Source organism: Schistocerca americana, chromosome 8 (genome assembly GCF_021461395.2).
Source record: "Schistocerca americana isolate TAMUIC-IGC-003095 chromosome 8, iqSchAmer2.1, whole genome shotgun sequence".
Taxonomy (NCBI): domain Eukaryota; kingdom Metazoa; phylum Arthropoda; class Insecta; order Orthoptera; family Acrididae; genus Schistocerca; species Schistocerca americana.
In genome coordinates this window covers 269,764,868-269,779,642 of record NC_060126.1, presented here as the reverse complement: position 1 = coordinate 269,779,642, position 14,775 = coordinate 269,764,868, and the positions used below count along the sequence as shown (strand labels likewise).

Genomic DNA, 14,775 nt, shown 5'->3' with positions numbered 1-14,775 from the left:
TGTTGATTCAGCTTCTCAAGGATATTTGTACTTGATATGGTTGTCTACTAGAACATGCCAACAACACAAAACTGTAGCGAACCGCAGGAAGACCTGAAAAGGATCAACAATTGGTGGAGGATTAGCATTTGGCCTTTATCATAAATCAATGTAATGTAGTGTGGATAAATAGGAAAAGAAATTCGTTACTGTACAATACACTATTGGTGACATATTGATGTAAACAGTTGAGTAACATAAAATTCTTAGGAGTAACCAGCCAGAATGACATAACGTGGAATGACCATATAAAACAAACAAAAAACCAAATAAAAGCAACTGACAGGCTGAGATTCACTGGAAGAATTTTAAGGAATTGTAATTCATGCAATAAAGAAGTGGCATACAAAACACTTGTTCAACCGGTTCTTGAGTACCGCTGATCAGTCTGCGACCATTGCCAGGATCAATAAAAAAGAGAGAGGGAGGATCCAACAAAGAACAGTGTGTTTCATTACAGGATCATTTAGTCAGCATGAGAGCATTACAGACATTTTCAACAAACACTTATGGCAGATGCTGTAACAGGAGCATTATGTGTCATGGACAGAGTTACTATTCCAATTCTGAGAGAGTACGTTCCAGGAAGAGTCATGCCATATTTTAGTTCCTCCCACATACATCTTGTTAACTGACCACAACGAGAAAATCCAACAGACAGGTACATTGATATGCTTGCAAGTGAAACAGGGAATGCAGCACAATGCAATGGTATCAGAAGCACTAAGCATGCAAGTGAAACAGGGAATGGAGCACAAGGCAGGGGTAACTGAAGCATCCTCTGCCTTGCACTGTGTTGAGGCTTGTGGGTGTAGATGTATATGTAGATGGTAAAAGAATTCAATTGCTGAATAATCATGACATAAAATAGGTGCAAAAAAAATTTAATGCCAGAGCTACACCTTAACAGATCATTTGAGGTGGTGTCAATGATGAATACATTATGCCTGACATATGAGGATTGTTCAGAAAGTGAAGTTCTCATGCTGTCTGGTATATAGAGTGAGGGTTGCACAGGGCTTTCAGTCTAGCTGGATCACCCAACTCAGTATGAGTCTGGCAGTGCTGCACAAAGGTTACTGAACAGCTGTTTGTGTTGTAACGGTTAATTGCTCTGCCTGTGAATTATGTCCTTTCCATTTTCTATGTGTGAATAATATGAAGGCTGTAGATATTCACAGTGAACTTTCTGCAGTATGCGAAGACAACATTATGAGCCATAGTGCTATAAGAAAATAGTGCTATTTGTTTGAGGAAGTTTGGATGACCATTTATTGTGACAAATGAACTTTGTTGCAAACATTTAAGACAGAATCAGAGAAAATTGTTAGTTCCCTCAGATATCACAGACAGTGTTGTTCACATTTGAGACCGATAACCTTAGTTATCTCAATTTTATGAATGACAGGTCTGACGTGCACAAAATGAAGAGACTGGGAGCCACAGTAATGTTTCTTATGTGGTACGATGCAGAAGCACATTATTCCTCAATCACACTGTGATAGGGGATGAAACATGTGTTCCACATGTCAGCATATGCCTTTGTAGAGACAAAACACAAATCAACTAAGTGAGGCCACACTGCTCAACACGTAACCTTTAAAGTGTGCCAAACATTTTCTGCGCAAAAAATGATAACAGTTCTTTGGGACACAAAGGAATTATTTCTTGTTGATTTTCTGGAATGAGGCACTACAATAAACTCTGAAATTTACTGTGAAGCTCTAAATAAGTTCAGAAGAACCATTCAGAACAAAAGGCATGGGACGTTAAGTTCTTGCATCCTTGTGCATGACAATGCTGAGCCATATATTGTTGCATACACACAAATGATATTTAGCAATTTCAAGTGAGAATCGTTTCATCATCTTCCATGCAACCCTGAACTGTCACACAGAAATTTTTACCTGTTTCTCAAGATGAGAAAAATGGTTAGGGTCACATTGGTTTGAAGATGATGTGATAAAGGAGAGAGTCACAGTATGGTTTAACCTTCAGGTGACAGAATTTTACAACAAGGACACTGAAAAACTTGTTTCTCAATACGACAAGAGCTTTAATATAGGAGGCAATCATACATAAAATAGCTAACAGTTGTAGGTTTAAGTTGTATACAGTTAAAAAAACTCTTCATATACTGGCATTTTTCCTAAACAAATGGAAATTAATAGAACTAACTTTCCAAATAGCCCTTGTATGAAAGGATTACAGGTCAAGAATGTACATACTCTAAACTATTAAGAAAGTGAGAAATAACTGACAGTTAAAAGAGACACAAGAAAAATTTCCAGTGTGACCACGCTGATGCTGAAATCAGTGAAATTTTGTGTTTGTTATGTTGGTATATATTGAGCAATAATGCATGACAAGAGGAAACTTCAGACGCTGGCTAATTTGTGCAGGCAGCATTTAACAGTAGTTTCACTCAAATGAAGAAACTAAAGTACACTCAGAAAATACCTTATCTGAAACTGCTAGAAATCAGAGCCAACACAGAGGTTTAGCAATAATCATTCTTCCCAAGTGCCATTTGCAAATGGAACAGGAAAGCGAGCCTAAAACTTGAAGATCTGTGGAAAAAAATAATGACAGCATAAGCACACCAAAAGAAAATGTATGGCAACATTTGCATTAATAATTATCTATGAGAAAGGTTTCAGTAAGGCGATTCCTGAATTTATTGAATACTGATTAAAAGACGATGCAAAAACAAATGGTTTAGCATTTTTTAAAAGGAATCCCAAAAATTTTGTGTTACTGCATGTGAGAAGTGCGCCCATGATATCTTTCCAAAAATGAAACACAGGTTAAAGTAATGACTGAAAGTCAGTGTTCCTCACTATAAAAAAGCTCATTTATGAGCCATGTTTCTCACATGGAAAAGAGATTCGTATTTCATCAGTAGACTACAGCTATCCACAAAGGTACATTGGCACGAAAAAATCTGATGGACAAAAAGTATGAAATGATGGAGCATACATTCTATTCACCAGATATGACATCCCCTGGCTTTCATCTACTCCCCCATCTAGAGAAGTTTGTGACTGGAAAAGCATTTTAAGTCCGATGAAAGGCAGTAGCAATTACATAAGAGTATTTTGCAGACCCTTCAGAAACTTTAGGGATTGAATCTACTCTTTGGAAAAGCTCTGGACGAAGTGTATTGACCTAAAAAGAGACTAAGTTTAAGGGAAAAAAGAAAAGAAAGGAAAAAAAACCTGTTACAGTAGAGCATTGATTACCCAAACAGAGTCAGCTGATCGACCACTTAACTGAATCACTGACCTGGGCTCGCTCACGCATGCTGCTCCCCCCCCCCCCCCCCCCCAAAACACTGCTTCCACTTCTGTCTGATCCCCCCTTCACTCTCATCCCCAGCACACCAATGCCAAACTGCCAACAACAGTAACCCTTTGTGCTCTGTTACAATCTCTCATCTCAACTTTGCCGTGTAAAGTAAACTTGTGCTATAAAATGCCTAAACGTAAATGAGTTATCCTTCCTACAAGATTAATAACAGGTCAGAGGAAGGTAATTCTGCTACCAAGTTATCCAATGAGTGTGAAGTTGGTAAGTCGCCAATCACGGATTTGGAGGAGAGGAGGAGGGGAGGGGAGGGGAGGGGAGGGGAGGGGAGGGGAGGGGAGGGGGGGGGAAGAAGAAGACAAGCATCGCAAATTTTTTATCTACCGTATTTACTCGAATCTAAGCCGCACTTTTTTTCCGGTTTTTTTAATTCAAAAAACCGCCTGCGGCTTAGAATCGAGTGCAAAGTAAGCGGAAGTTCTGAAAAATGTTGGTACCCGCCACAACTAACTTCTGCCGTCGAATATATGTAGCGCTACACAGGCATGCTTTGCAGGCACAAAGATAAATACTGGCGCCAAAACCTCTAAGTCAGTAAATAAATTTAAAAAAAGGGTGGAAGACGAGCTTTTTTTCTCCGCCCCGAGTTTCGACCATTGCATTTTCGTATATTATCCAACGAAGTAAATACAAATTCCATATTGTTCATCTTCGAATGTAGCAGCATTTCAATGTACTACGAAAATCCGACTGGCAAGACTGTTTGGGATGTTTGTCAATATGGCCAACTCTACATTCTGAATTTCTTCCTACCTGTGAGAAGAGATGGTTGCTAATAGGAACTTTTATGAACTGTGAATCACATGCAGTATTCTCTTCACCATAAGAATAATACAAATATAAACATTTTGCCATGTATTCTTTCGTGTTTGCTGCTATTTCATTTAAATCTTGTTTGCCTAATAAACGATGAAACTAGTGTGAGACAACAGCAAACGCGGAAGAATATACATATCATGTCATGTTTATATTCGTATTATTCTTATGCCTAATAGTGATACAGTCAGAAATGAAGCACGGCAATTGACTAGATTTTTAAATCTAAGATGACTCTAATTTCTGTGCAGAATGTGATGTACAAAAGAGGCGTCTGCAAAGATTTTCAAACGGCGAAAAATTCTAGCTAAACTCTCGTTCAGAACATCTTCTATCATATGCAGTCTATTATTTGGTTCTTGTTGATCATTATCAAAGAAAGCAGCAGTGTAAGTAACAACAAATAGCAGTCTCTTGCCATTGTTTCGCTAAAGAGACAATTCCTCTCTTTTTTTTTTTTTTTTTTTTTTTTTATCGTAAGCGGCATAAGCACGCACAAAAGCAAGCCATGCCGCGAGCGGCGACAGGTCGTACACACACATTATCAGAATGCGACAAACAATGCATGACACAGTACAAAAACGCATTTTCAGCGTAGAGTGACGTAAACACCGATAACAAAGTGAGCGGCACTTATCAGATCAAAGAAAAATAAGCAATCGATTCAAACCAGACGTAGCACGTGAAAAAGGAAGGGTACCCGTATAAATAAGGACACAGCGCCTGACGCATAGCAATGGCTACCTGGTAAAGCTTAACTGCTAAGCTTACAACTCGAACCAAACTACTGTAGCTGTATCGTAATTCATTCGACCTAAATTGTGTCTCATATTACAATGGACCAACTGTGTTTCGATTTGGAAGTGCGGCCTAAAACTTTTCTATCCCTTGAATTTTGAGTCTCAAATTTCAGGTGCGGCTTAGATCGGGGAAAATTTTTTTTCCTTGATTTCGAGTCTTATTTTCAGGTGCGGCTTAGATTAGAGTGTGGCTTAGATTCGAGTAAATATGGTAAGCTTGATTCTACCGATGGATTGACAAGTGGTAAAACTATGAAGCTTTTCGCAAACACAGAGCTAGATGAGGCTGTTTACAAATGGCTTACATAAAACAGATCACAAGAGAAACATCTCTCATCCCACTCTATGTGAGGAGGCAATTCAACTTAACGAAATCTTGGATTGTCCAATTTTAAAGCAAGTAAGGGTTTGTTAAAATGCTAAGTCAAGACACAACATTTGTGAGCTTCAGATACAAGTAGAAAAACTGTCTGCCCATTCTTCAACAGCAGATTCTTTGAAAATCAAACTAAGGGACGCACTGAGGGAAGAAGATTACACTCTCGAAATGTCCACAATGCTGATGAAATTGGGCTCTATTGGAAAGCTTGCTGAGAAAAACTCTTGCTTCATGTCACAAATTAGTAACACCTCTTAAAATAAGCAAGCACCATATTAACACCTACTGTTTCCGCTTGTGCTAAAGCTACTGGTTGCCACTGACTGCCTAGGCTCGTCATTGATAAAAATATGAATCCGCATTCTTCCACCTAACATAACCCCCTTATTACAGGCCATGGATCAAGATGATATTCAGACATTTAAACAGCATTACATAAAAGAATTGTTATGTAAGATATTGTCATAAAGAGAAGAGATGGGAAAACAATGTCTGTTAAGAACTAAAAAGTATTGATTTGAAAGATGCAGCACGGGACAGTGTAAAGCAACAGAATTTGGAAAATAGCCTGAAATAAAATTTTGGGTATCGAGGAAAGTTCTCAAACAGAATTGTATGTCCTAAATGCTCAATATGCTAAAAGACTTCAATTGCCATGAATGTGTGAATTTCATCACTAATAAAATTGATGTAGCCAGCGTCTTGTCAACTAGTGGTCCAAATCACTTACCTTCTACATACTGCCTTACAATGACTTGAAGCTCAAGATGAAAGCAAACAGTATCAGATATCTGCCCTGGGGGAAAAAGAGAGAGAGAGAGAGAGAGAGTGTACTACTTCACTGCTAGTAAGCAGGTAGGCTTAAACAGATCAAAATTAAGGATTTTTTTTTAAGCGTTAAATTCTATACATATGTAATGTACCTGCAAAATGCATGTATATTTTGTTTACTATGCTGTAGTACATACATTCCTATTGCACTTGCTTTTGTAATAATGACACAGATTAAAGTTATTATAAATATATGAAGTTTTATTTGTAAATTGGTAAATAATAGTATACAGTACAATTATCAGAATAAAACAGTTTCCCGAACACGCATGTCCCCCAATTACTGTGAATAACTGACGCTCTACTGTGTTTTGCCTAGGAAAGCACAGTATCAGTATTTCTCTCCGAGGTTCAGAAATTTTCAGAGCAAATACAATATGTTTATGATGTTTCACTATCACTAGCTGGTGGGGGAACACACACACACACACACACACACACACACACACACACACACACACAGAGAGAGAGAGAGAGAGAGAGAGCACTGCTACCAAAGTACCAAAGACCATACCTCAAGCTGTTTTGTTGATGTGGGCTGCATCTGTCGACCGAGATCAGCAGAGACAGGTGTTATGTGCCTGAGAGATCTGTGGCTACGAGAGTGTGGATCTTCAGCCAGTGTTGCCCTAAGCACACCCCAAAAAGGACAACACATATAAACACATTCTTCATCCACCAAATGTAAAAGGTCTAGCGGTGAAGATGTGGTGACTGACTCCTCAGGAACACCTACACCATGAAAACCAATAAACATATAATTTAGCAAATAGAAAAAAGGAAAGGGAGGGAAGGAGAGAGAAGCATTATTCAAGAAGCCAAATGGAATAAATGGAGTTTAACAGTGTCACAAGTACCAGCCAGTCACTAGGCACAGTGTGCTAGATCATGAGAAGGTGATCATAAATGCATGGGACAAAAGAATAGCATAGCTCTCTTCATAAAGGTGTGACCAGCAGAAACCAGTTTCATTATTTGTGACTAACACAGTTGAATGGTGGCTGAAGGTTATATAAAGGTCAGTAGTGGGTTTGGGAGAGGAAAAGGAACTGAGGACATTAGTATAGGGAGGGTTGTCTGGGTAACTATGGGAACAGTGGTAGAGTTAGAAATTGATGGGGGCAGAGGCAGGGAAAGAGAGGCGGGCATGGGGGGGTGGGGGTGGGGGGGGGTGGGGTGGGGGGGGGGGGGGGGGGGAACACCAAACAGCGAGGTCATCGGTCCCATCAGATTACGGAAGGATGGGGGAGGAAGTCAGCTGTGCCCTTTCAAAGGAACTATTCCAGCATTTGCCTGAGTGATTAAGGAAAATCACGGAAAACCTTGCACAGTTGAGTCAAAAATGACTTTACAACTTTGGAAATATATTGAAATTTATTGAGATAACTTACAGAAAAAGTATATGTGTCAGTTTGTTGCAAACCAAGTTTTACATAAAAGTGTCAAATGTCATCTTGGTTCAATGCTTTGCCGCTTTCTCATGGGCTACTAATGCTTTATTTTCCAATTATTGTTCCATTTTCTGATATGATGCTATTGAAGTATTTTAATTTTTTTTTTTTTTACATGCCTTGATGTGCTTGCCCTCTATTATTATGTTTACTACATTTCTCTACTGCATAGGTATTCAATCTTTTGAAAATTTACTTTCAATCCCCACTTATCACATTCTTCTAATAATTTTCTTAGCATAAACAGATCTCATCCTCTTCACTGGCTACCACAATCTGATTATCTGTGAAGAACCAGATGTACAAACATTGATCTTTTGTAATGGTTACTATATCTAATTTTAAAGTGATTGAAGATCTGCTTCTTACAGCCATCATAAAATCGTTTGCCTGGAAACATTCCAATTGCTGTACACTCAAGAGCTACAATGGAAAGACCCTTTTCATATGGCCATAAGTCATAACGACTTCAGGAAGGAAGATTTAGAGTTTTATGACTCATTGATTACAAGGTTATTTAGAGATGGAGATTGAAGCAAAGGAACAATCACAATATTTGCCTGGAGAGTTTTAGGGAAATCATGGAAAACCTAAATCTGGATGGCTGACAGGGATTTGAACCATCGTCCTCCCAAATGCAAGTCCAGTGTGCTAACCACTGTGCTGCCTCACTTGGTAGATGGCCAGGAGGCATCTTTCTAATCCTAGCTTTTGTCAGTTACCCTCTTCCCAATTTTTAACAACTTTTATTTTTGTAAGGACCTATGGAACCGTTTTATTCTGCATGCTTTCTGTGGCTCTTGGTTGCTCCAGTAATTATCATTTTACACATCAATATAAGTAAAAGATATGGTAGTGAACCACATTTCCTACTTTATCATCTTCAATTCTTTGATGGAATTTTAGACTAGACTTGCTACTATCTTCAAATTTTTGCAGCAGCAAGAACCTAAAACTGCAGAAAACCCAAGAAGAATTTAAATTACAAGTTTGCTAGAAAAATCTCCGATTACACTCCAGCATTAGCTCTAGGACACTTTCTTTGAACTGCTTTTTGAGCTTCATCCATTGTAATGGTAAAGAGGGAAGGAGCCAGCTTAATATTTTATTGGGTTTCTCTGTTCAGAAACAAACTGAGCTTTTACTTTGGATGTGTAGATAGCTGAGATTGGGTCACATAGGAGTTTTGTAAGCAATCACCTTTGTAGATTAATTGCTTTTCCCAGTTTCCTGCCACCTCCTTTAGTTTTGACTGAGCCTACATGTTCATTCCATTTCATATCCCCCAAATTGTTACACTCACGTATTTGCACAAGTTGACCGATTCCAACTGTGATTCATTGTATTATATTCATAGGATACTATGGTTTTGTGTTTCATGAAATGCACAATTTTGATCATTTCTGAACATTTAAAGGAAATTGCCACCATACCAAACTCTTAATAAGATCAACTAACCCTCCCCCCCCCCCCCCCCCCTCCCCGTGTCAAGTAGTACTTTGTTTTAGATACAGGAAACATCTGCAAAAGTGTGAGGTGACTTTTTATACTGCCTGTCCCATCATTAATATACAACAAGAACAGCAAGGGTCTCAAAATACTTGCCTGGGACACACTTCAAGGTAATTCTAGATTTGTCACTGACTCTCCATCTCAAATAACATGCTGTGTGCTCACTACCTCCATCCAGACACAATTTTTTTTATATACTCTATATGATTGTATGTTCATTAACACATATTGGTGTGGTACTGAGTCAAAATCTTTCCAGAGGTCAAGTAATAACGCATCTCCTGACTGCCTTGATCAGCAGCTTTCAGGATGAGATGTGAAAATAGTGCAAGTTGAGATTTGCATGGCTGATGTTTTCAGAATAATAAATACTGCTTGGCATGGAGGAGGTCATTCAGTTTGCATTGGTGTAATAACTGCTGTCCAACAGATTATGGGAAAAGAAAAGACATACTTATGTAAAATTATTCCTAACAGCAGATGTGGTGCCTATGGGCAGCAATCATGTTGCAAAAAGATTTTTAACTATACAGTATTGATGGTGGTCAGTGGGTCTTATGTGGAGAGAAGTCTTTTAAAGATTCACCAGAAAGGACAAGTGTTCAACATAAAAAAAGATGACCGGCTGACTGAGAAATGGGTTTGGGAAAGTGTTTCTTGTCTTCAAAAAAGCAGAGAAAAGGTTGCTTTCACAAGAGTTCATATCACGAAGATGTCATATATATCTGAAATGTACAATAAAGTAAAAGCAACCATCCACCTATAGCTGACTGATGTGTGGTGCAGAGAAACACATGTCTGTCAGCTATAGGTGAGTGATTGCCTTTCCTTTATTTTATATATTATTCCATCCAGGAACTTACATTGCTAATTCACTTATATTTGACAAACATGAGGGATCTAGGATTTTGGGGTGTAGGATAGACCATTCTAGCTAAGAATTAGGATGGGGAAGACATTTACAGCAGCTTCCAAGTGTGGTACATACAGTCTTACAACATAAGCATTATGTCACACTACAGATTTAAAATTACGGGTGAAAGATCTATAATAATATTGATCTTTATCCATAAATATAGAAACATAGCAAATTAAAGTCTTGGACTATCTTAATTTATTTAATATATTACATAGCACTTATGCAATGGGAAATCTGTATGTTAAAAAATGAAGTCAGTGCACTTAACACTTTAATAAAATAACTATCAAAATATATACAACACAACAGTACATCTTAAATCATTCAGCTCAATACACAAGAACCTCCCCTTATGCAAAAATACCTAGCAAAATTGTTTATTTTCTGCTGAAAAATGTTATGCTACATGCTGTGGAAATAAGTACCTTCTCTTTCCTGTTGTGAGAGCCAAGAAAAGTACAGACCCTCTGGGAAGTTGGGCTGATCAAACAGCCAACCGAGGCACAGACGCAATAAGAGGGCTGAGTGATTCGGTAGATCTGAGAGATGGTGCCTGTGTACCGTGAACAGAAGCCGCAGTACTGACACATAATAAGGAAGACGTAATGAGACTGTGTCCAGCATTGCAAGATACTTGACAATCCATGGAACTGTAAGAACCATACGGTGCGAATTAACTGCTGCTTGGAGTGAAGACAGTACATCAAATGGAGGTGGTATCTGGAATATAAACAGCATTTTGTCATTAATTTACATTTGTAAAGGAGTTTTTTCTCTTTTATGACAGCAAGAACAATGGTAATGCAATGAGATACAATCTAGATAGAATGATATGAGAGACTTCTGAAACTAAATTAAATGAAACAACAAATTTACTGTTACCAGTCACTGTTTAATTATCTCCACAATGCGTTTCAAAGGTTTACACGTCCATCATCAGGTGCATTTACGTTTGTTATTATGACGTGTGTATATGTGTGTAACACACGTTGTGTTACGATTTTTTGGAGGAACTTGTGGCACTGGCTAATGGAGAAACAAATACTATTTCAGGACATGGTTTTGGGTTTCTTATGACAAAAAACCAAACATATATCTAATGGTAAAAATAAATTAAGTAAAATAGAGTATCTTCATTGGTCACAGGTTCCTTTCACTGTCGTAGCACATCACATGAATACTGTCATATTTTGTAAACAAATATGGTGTTTAGAAACTATTAGGTGCAAAGATCACATAGCGGAACAGAAACATCATCACAAAGTACAAAGAATATACATCGTGGCAACATTATTACAGAATAAATTTTAAAGGATTTTGGAAAAATTGGAAATTGTGGTAGGTTCCTGTGGGACCAAGCTGTTGAGGTCATCAGTCCCTAGGCTTACACACTACTTAATCTAACTTAAATTAACCTACAATAAGGGCAACACATACACCCATGCCTGAGGGAGGACTTGATCCTTCAACGGGGGAGGAGCCGCGCAAACCGTGGCAAGGTGCCTCAGCTCAGACCGCACAGCTACCCGGCATGACAAGGATTTTGGAGATCTTTGTTTTGAGGTGTTGAATACAAGACTTCGATAAATATTTCAGGTGGTATATAAATCCAGTTTTGTCAAGTTCATATAGCTTAAACTTCATATTCGTTTATATAATCAGGTGAAATGTTACAAACTTTAAGTACAATAATTATGTTGGCTACATTGGTAAAATTATACACAACTAACAATTTTGGGTGGGATTCACAGATAAACGTGAAAGGCTGGAGACAGAGGGAGAGAAAGCGTGAGAGAAAGTGAACGACGGAGTGGGTGGCAGGAGTGATTGGATGAGAGCAAACTTTCCAAGGTAGTGGGTTATTAAGATTACATCTGTTACATGTAATAACTGCCTAATAGGGTAATACATTGGTTAATGCTTTAGAATATGCAGATGGATGTACAATTTGTGGCAGTGCTCGTACGCAAAACACATAGAGAAGCTTTAGACTTCTTCCAAACTGACAACATAACAGAAATACATGTAAATCCAACAGCCAGAATACAAAAGGAGATTCAACACATTTAAAACAACATTAACTTCCTACTCGCCATCCAAAAAGCAAGAAACATTGTAACAGTGAGCCCACAAGCACCTTGCCTTAGATCGCAACCAAAGTTACACAAAAATGGGACCCTCATCAGGCCAACAGTGAACAGTAGGAATAGCCCAGCATTAGAACCCAACAAAATGCTCTTCAAAATTCTCAAAGAGCATACACATTAAATAATGAGAGAACACTTAAAAAAGGCACCAGAATTTACACAACATGTCAAAGACACACAAGTACCTGACAGAGCCACACTTGCCTCATTTGACATACAAAACCTTTATTCCTCTGTGCCAATAGATCCCACATTACGGAATCTACAAAAGTACGAAGAAATCCCTTCAGCTCACATTACTGAACTAATGGACCTGGTCAAATTCACACTTTCACAGAGTTATTTTAAATTTAACAATAATATAATATTGTTAGCTGAAATATTTACACGTAATTTAGAAGACAAAATCTTGAATTCCAATCACCACCCCCTCAAGAATATCATCTACTACTTCTGATATGTAGATGATACCATTTTAATCAATGGCACAAAAGACAACATCAATGAGTTGAACCAGTTATTCAACAACTCCCATGAAAACATAAAATTCACAGTTGAACACCAACCAGATGACAGTACAAATTTTTTAGGCCTTACCATTACAATAAAGAATAACAGACATTAGTTTGAAATTTATCAGAAGCCTACCACAACACATACAACAATCCACAGCTCCTTTTGTCACCTCACAGCCCACAAAATGGCAGCATTCAGGTACATGATCAACAGAGCTATCCAGCTACCACTCTCTGAAGACAAATGTGAACAAGAAATTGAAATAATAAAACAAACAGCTATTGCAAATGGTTGTAACATCTCCATAGCAGACACCCTAAAACACTCAATAGTGGCATAGCAATGACATAAAAAAAAAAAAAAAAGAACAAACAACTTCCATAGTGTCCCCTTCCTACGTAACATTTCATATCAAATTGCCAATGTCTTCAAACAAAAAGGTATAAACATATCCTTTACCACAAACAACAAGACTGGACAAAAGTTATCCCATATCAGCACACAAAACCACTTCATCACACAGGTGGGTATAAAATTGAATGATTGGAATGTGACTGCTTTTACATAGGCCAGACAGGCAGATCATTTGAGATTAGATTTAAAGAACACATGGCAGCACTAAAAAAAAAGTGCTACACATCAGCAATAGCCACCCACCTGCATGAACAAAACACCATGTTAGCAACACAAGAATCAACATCCTACACGTCCAACTCAAAGGAAAAAAACTAGACATCTTTGAAATGCTCCAGATATACGAACACCAAACAAAACAACCTGAATCCATTTTAAATGACAAAAATGACAATATTGTCGCAGAAGAAGCTGTGTAGTACAGTCACTGTAATGTAGTGGTTATGATACTAGGCTGTTATATGGAGGGTCGTGAGTTCAAAACTCACCTGAACTGTAAAATTTTAATTTATATATTCGATTTGAGTACATTCTAGAAGTATCCACAAATGGCAAGAATCATTGTACTGGAATGTTCCATTGCCGTATATATACCGTATGTGTTCTGGCCGGAGGCAGTTCGCTCTGCGCTCTTATACATGCAAGTGCTGAATAAACCTTCGTTAAGTGAATTTAGCATTCGTCATTCATCTACTCACACCTTCTTCTATGTGACATTATTCTGGTGGAGACGCTGGGTATTGGAGCTTGTGTTACCACACATTATCGACGACACAGTGGCTTCCATGAGGCCACAACAGAGCTGCCGTTTACGTGGTGAGAAACCCAAGTTCGAGCCATATTCAACAGATCGCAATCTATCGCGGACAGAAGAAGAAGAGGATGTTACGATGACAGCAACTGTGTGCCACCACATGAGACATCCTTCCAGGTTCTCTGGTGGTGATGGCCAATATCCAAAAAGGTGGCTGAAGGTATATGAGTGTATAGCCAAATTTAACAAATGGGATGACACCGTGTGTTTGGCTACCGTATTTTTCTACTTGGAGGGCACTGCCAAGCAATGGTATGAGAACAACGAGGAGAAGTTCACAAGCTGGGAAGTATCCCAGGTGGAACTGCACAAGTATTTCGGTGACACACAATGACAGAAGTGCAAGGCTGAAGATAAATTAAAGTGCAGGGCACAGCGTCCAGGAGAAACAACAGCATCCTACATTCAAGACGTTCTGGAGCTGTGTAAAATAGTGGATCCTAGAATGAAGGAGAAAGACAAGGTTGCACATCTCATGAAGGGTGTTGCTGAGGACATGTATCAAGCCCTACTCCTGAAGAAGGTTTCGACAGCAGACGGCTTCATAAAATGGTGCCAGTACATCGAGACAATGCATCAAAAAAGAATTACACGCAAGAAGTTTGAACGGCTTCCAAATGTCGTATCGATGTCTGTGATGGAGGAAGAAACTGATTTCACACATGTTCTTCATCAAATAATGAGAGAGGAAGTTCAGAAGGCACTTGGATTGCAAGGCGAGCAGAAAACCGAGGTGCTTCAAGAGTCGTAAGGGAAGAAGTGGAACAGACA

At 38.5% G+C, this 14,775-nt stretch overlaps 1 protein-coding gene across 1 annotated transcript in view; it reads right to left on the bottom strand.

Moving 5' to 3' along the window:
- The window catches only part of LOC124545758 (codanin-1), a 166,602-nt gene that overhangs the window by 52,342 nt on the left and 99,485 nt on the right, over positions 1-14,775 (bottom strand). Inside the window, exons 6-7 of the mRNA XM_047124701.1 lie at positions 10,539-10,833; positions 6,746-6,963 (exon numbers count right to left, since the gene is read on the bottom strand). Coding sequence (XP_046980657.1) covers positions 6,746-6,963; positions 10,539-10,833 — 513 coding nt within the window. The remainder of the gene's footprint in view (positions 1-6,745; positions 6,964-10,538; positions 10,834-14,775) is intronic.